The following is a 5,279-nucleotide window of genomic DNA, read 5'->3' on the forward strand; positions in this document are numbered from 1 at the left end:
AAAAAAAAAAATTTAAAAATAAATAAATAAATAAATAAAAATTAAAAAATTTAAAAAATAAGAAAAGGTAAAACATAAAGCTGTTCTTAGCCCATGAGCTGTATAAAACCAGCAGGGCCAGAGTTTGACTCACAGACCCTTGTTTGCTGAGTCCTGTACCAGATAAACAAAAGTAACATAAATTTTTAAGGCTTTTGGTACAAGTTACCAAATTGCATTTCAGAAAGGCAGCCCCAGCTTACTCCCCACCCTGGGCCATGTAGGCACCTGTGGGCTGTGTTCTTCCCAGTACCAGGGTTTTCAGGGCACTTGATACCAGTTGTCAAGCTCTGGGCCTTGGGTGAGAGCCCCGCAGTCCAGGGTTTTGGGACTCAGGGTCGGGAGGGACCTTTGAGGCTGCCGGTGTGACCTCTCTAAAGCCCCTTGGCTGATATGTGGTGAAGCCAGACTCTGGTCACAGATGTGAGCAGCCACCAGTGCACCAGGATCAGGTGCACTGACCCTGCGTCCTCCTTGCAGAGACCTGTGCCGGCAGGACCGCAGCTGCACCTACTACTTCAGCATGGATGCTGACGTGGCCCTGACTGAGCCCAACAGCCTGCGGCTGCTGATCCAACAGAACAAGTGAGGCTGCTCCGTCTGCGGCCAGCACTGCTCAGGATTGGCCTGGTCCCTGGGTGGGAGCCCTCCTTGCCTTCCTCCTCCTCCTCCTCCTCTTTTTCCTCCTTCTGCTCCTCTTTCTCCTCCTCATCTTCCTCCTTGTCTTCCTCCTCCTCTTCCTTTTTTTTCCTCTTCCTCCTCCTCCTCATCTTCCTCATCCTCTTCCTCCTCCTCCTCCTCTTCCTCCTCTTTTTCCTCCTCCTGCTCCTCTTTCTCCTCCTCGTCTTCCTCCTTGTCTTCCTCCTCCTCTTCTTCCTTTTCCTCTTCTTCCTCCTCCTCTTCCTCTTCTTTTCCTCATCTTCCTCCTTATTTTCCTCCTCCTCTTCTTTCTTTTCCTCTTCCTCCTCCTCCTCTTCTTCCTCCTCCTCTTTCTCCTCCTCTTCCTCCTCCTCCTCATCTTCCTCATCCTATTCCTCCTCCTCCTCTTCCTCCTCTTTTTCCTCCTCCTGCTCCTCTTTCTCCTCCTCATCTTCCTCCTTGTCTTTCTCCTCCTCTTCCTCCTTTTCCCTCTTCCTCCTCCTCATCTTCCTCGTCCTCTTTCTCCTCTTCCTCCTCCTCCTCCTCGGCCTCACCTATTACCCGGAGCTGTGGATCCCCAGCCTGATACCCCAGGTTGTGATAAAGAAGGTGTCCTGCCCTGTCTGCTCCTGGCTGCCCCATGGAAGGGAGCAGGTACCAGATGAGCCAAACCCCCGACACCCCAGCCAAGGCACTGTCTGTCCCAGTGAGGTGCTTGGGGACCCCTGCGTGCAGGTTGAGGGGCACCCTCCTCCCCCTTCCCTCCTCCCCCCATCCCTGGTTCGTGCTGCCTCCCACTCCCAGTGGGCAGCGACCTCCCACTGAGGTGTTCCCTTCCTCAGGAACGTCATCGCCCCGCTGATGACCCGGCATGGGAGGCTGTGGTCGAACTTCTGGGGGGCTCTCAGTGCAGATGGCTACTATGCTCGTTCCGAGGACTACGTGGACATTGTGCAGGGGCGGCGCATGTGAGTACCTGCAGGGTGGGGGTGGGTGAGGGACACCTTCATCTGGCTTCTGCCTGGGTTTGTGGGGCTCCCTCCCCAGTATTCCTGTCCTTGTTACCCTCAAATTCCTGTAGAACCTGAAGCAAGGAAGACTGCAGTTAGACACACGGAAGGACTTCCTGACAAACAGGCCCATGTGTCCAGGGTGGGGGAATCAAATCACCACAGTTGTGCCCTCCCAGCCTGTGCCTTCCCCTTCTCACAACCCAGACTCCCCAGACCCCAGGCTGTGACTCCCAACCACCAGCCTGTGACTCCCTCCATTTTCCCCACCACCAGCCTCTGACCCCACCCTCTTTCTCTCTCTCCCACAGTGGTGTCTGGAATGTGCCCTATATTTCAAACATCTACTTGATCAAAGGCAGTGCCCTGCGGGGTGAGCTGCAGTCCTCAGATCTCTTCCACCACAGCAAGCTGGACCCCGACATGGCCTTCTGTGCCAATGTCCGGCAGCAGGTCAGCCAGCAGTGGGCAGCACAGGACGCCCTGTGGATAGGGCAGGCGGGAAGGTGGGCCTCCAGCTCTGACCCTCATGGCGGGCCGCCTTGTCACCATAGGCCTGGGAGCTCCCGAGATTCTAGCAGGGCATCTTGGAAGCCACTAGCGCCTGGTGGAGGAATGGGGGCCGTCTGGCACGAGGGCTGGTCCTCAGGGGTCTGCAGGGACCTTTTAGCAGACCTGGTTTTACACCATCTATTTTATTGACTTTTTTTTTTTTTTGAGACAGAGTCTTGCTCTGTCTCCCAGGCTGGAGTGCAGCGGCGCGATCTCTGCTCACCCGAGTTACTGGGACTACAGGCGCCCGCCACCATGCCTGGCTAATTTTTTGTATTTTTAGTAGAGATGGGGTTTCGCCATGTTGGCCAGGATGGTCTCGATCTCCTGACCTCGTGATCCACCCGCCTCGGCCTCCCAAAGTGCTGGGATGACAGGCATGAGCCACCGCGCCCCACTTATTTACATTTTTGACATAGCCCAAAGAAAACGAAGCTTTCCACCTAAAAGTACTTCAAGTGACGTGCCCGAGAGACACCTCACCCTGTCTCTGCGCCCTGCTCCATATATTTTTGTGACTTTTTTTTTTTTTTTAACATGCAGCAAGATGAAGTTTTCCCCTGTGACCAACACTTCAGGATCAGAACATACTCCTTTTCTTTTATGCATTTTTTCTTTCATTCTGTGTTCAGTCCTCTGGGAAGACTTCCCTGATTGCATTCTCAGTGTCAGGCCTGGGCTGGGCCCTGGAGACACAGGGGTGACTGCACTTGGTCTGTGATCTTGTGAACTTCAGTCCGGTGGGCAGAGGAGGCTGCACTGTTGCCCATCTGGGAGTGTGCAGGGGAGGCATGGGGGCAGGGGAGGGGTGGGGGAGCGCCTCTTCCACTGGGCTTGCCTTCCCCAGGATGTGTTCATGTTCCTGACCAACCGGCACACCCTTGGCCACCTACTCTCCCTGGACAGCTACCGCACTACCCACCTGCACAACGACCTCTGGGAGGTGTTCAGTAACCCCGAGGTGAGGCTGGGGTGGGTACCTAGGGGTTGGGAGCAGAAGGGGCCCAGTGATCCTGCAGTCTGAGGGACTGCCCTCTCAGAGCCTTACAACAGTCAAGACCCCTGTGGGCCACCTGCCACCCTCCCTTCCCCCCAGGAGGCTGTAGGGCAGGATTTGGGTAGGGAGAGGAGGGTGTCCAGAGAACCAACACCATCTATTGGAGGAGGGACCAGGACTCAGAGGCCTGGGTTTGTGGCCTAGCTCTGCCATCAACTGGGACTTAGTTGAGCCTCTCAACTTTGGGGACCTCAGTTATCTTAGCTCCAGAATGGGTATACTGTCCCAGCCTGTCTTGCCTGTGAGGGTGTTGTGATGATCAGAAGGGCAAACAGTTGTGACTGTTTCTAGACGTTGGGAGCTCGAGCTGTTGGGTGTAAGCACATGCCTGCACACAGACATGTATATACGGGCATACACATATATATACATGTGCAAACACCACCTCCTATGGGGATACCTGTGCACCCAGACGACACACACGCACCCAGTGGGCGCAGGTGAACACCTGCCTCCACCAGGCATGTACACCTTCACTCCCACTTTGAGGGGTCTGCTTGGAGCATCCCATGCAGTTGAGCCAATGGTGAGGACCCTAGCCTGCTTCCCACTTCCCACAGGACTGGAAGGAGAAGTACATCCACCAGAACTACACCAAGGCCCTGGCTGGGAAGCTGGTGGAGACGGTAAGAGCCATGGACACTCTCTTGGACCAGCCTCGCCTGCTGCAGAGGGCAGGGCACAGAAGGGAAACCACTTGCCCCAGGGAGTCGGGGACAGCAGGATGGGAGTGGGGGGCGGTGGGATGGGAGTGGGGGACGGCGGGATGGGAGTGGGAGGCGGCGGGATGGCCCCTCCACCTGTTGGCACTTTCCTGCTGGAGGCTGTGGGGGTCTGCAGGGCCTCTCTCCCTGGCCTAGGCAGGAAGGAGGAAAACATCCCCGGATGTGATGGCCACTGTGGCCCATCATGCCTGGACTAGTGCGGGGAGTGGCCACTTCTCTCCACTCACTAATGTCTGCTTCCCCCGAGCCTGGGGCCTCTGCCCCCTCCCTCCCTCCATACCCATGTTTCTCTCCTGGCCTTGGCGCTCGTGACTCTGTGACCTCAGCTGGGAAAGTCTGTCTCTGGGCTCTGCCTCCTTCTCCCTTTAGGGACCCACTCAGTCTCTCCAGGATTGACAAGCCCCTGCTGCCCGGGGACACTCGGAGGGCTCCCTGGCTTGGGTGTGGGGCCCTGAAGAGGGAGGAGGATTCCGTGGTGCCACTGTGGACCCCCTTGACTGAGTCCCTGCCCTCCCCAGCCCTGCCCGGATGTCTACTGGTTCCCCATCTTCACGGAGGCGGCCTGTGATGAACTGGTGGAGGAGATGGAACACTTTGGCCAGTGGTCTCTGGGTGACAACAAGGTGGGGATCCTGATGCCTGGGGCTGGGGCCGCAGGGAGGCCGCCTCTCCATCAGTGCCACTCACTGTCCAGGGTCTTCTCCTGGCAAGCTGGCCTAGCCACCCTCTCTGGGACTCTTGACATAGGGGTGCTGGCATGGGTGTCTGCAGGCGGTTAGGAGTAGAGGGATTGAGAAACCCGAGATGGAGTTTGGTTCCCAAGCTGCTATTGCCACTGTGTGGCTTTGAGTTGCCTTGACCGTAAGCTACTAGGTTTTCAGTTCCTGGTTTGCTATTGGAATGGCTTAGCTTGGTTCCCTAGACGTCCCCCAGGAGGAACTGGGGAGGAAAGGGCCAAAGTGGGATGAGGGGCATTAGGAAGGGCTGTCGGGTCCAAGTTCATCAGACAGCAGGAGCAGGTGGCCTGGCGAGAGCGAGAGGCCCTGTGTTCTTTCCGTGAGAATCCCAATACCTGTTCCTGTTCTGGAAAGTTCAGGCACCATGTTTTTCTTTTTCTTTTTTTATTTTTTGTTTATTTATTTATTTATTTATTTTTTTGAGACGGAGTCTTGCTCTGTCACCCAGGCTGGAGTGCAGTGGCCGGATCTCAGCTCACTCCAAGCTCCGCCTCCCGGGTTTACGCCATTCTCCTGCCTC

General features: G+C 56.0%; 1 protein-coding gene across 1 annotated transcript in view; it reads left to right on the plus strand.

The window, feature by feature from the left end:
- The window catches only part of PLOD1 (procollagen-lysine,2-oxoglutarate 5-dioxygenase 1), a 44,548-nt gene that overhangs the window by 30,117 nt on the left and 9,152 nt on the right, over positions 1-5,279 (plus strand). Inside the window, exons 11-16 of the mRNA XM_017887918.1 lie at positions 520-624; positions 1,521-1,646; positions 2,000-2,141; positions 3,088-3,201; positions 3,858-3,923; positions 4,541-4,798. Of these exons, the coding sequence (XP_017743407.1) occupies positions 520-624; positions 1,521-1,646; positions 2,000-2,141; positions 3,088-3,201; positions 3,858-3,923; positions 4,541-4,798 (811 nt within the window). The remainder of the gene's footprint in view (positions 1-519; positions 625-1,520; positions 1,647-1,999; positions 2,142-3,087; positions 3,202-3,857; positions 3,924-4,540; positions 4,799-5,279) is intronic.

The sequence above is a fragment of the Rhinopithecus bieti genome, unplaced genomic scaffold (genome assembly GCF_001698545.2).
Source record: "Rhinopithecus bieti isolate Rb0 unplaced genomic scaffold, ASM169854v2 scaffold_16234, whole genome shotgun sequence".
In the NCBI taxonomy this organism is placed as follows: domain Eukaryota; kingdom Metazoa; phylum Chordata; class Mammalia; order Primates; family Cercopithecidae; genus Rhinopithecus; species Rhinopithecus bieti.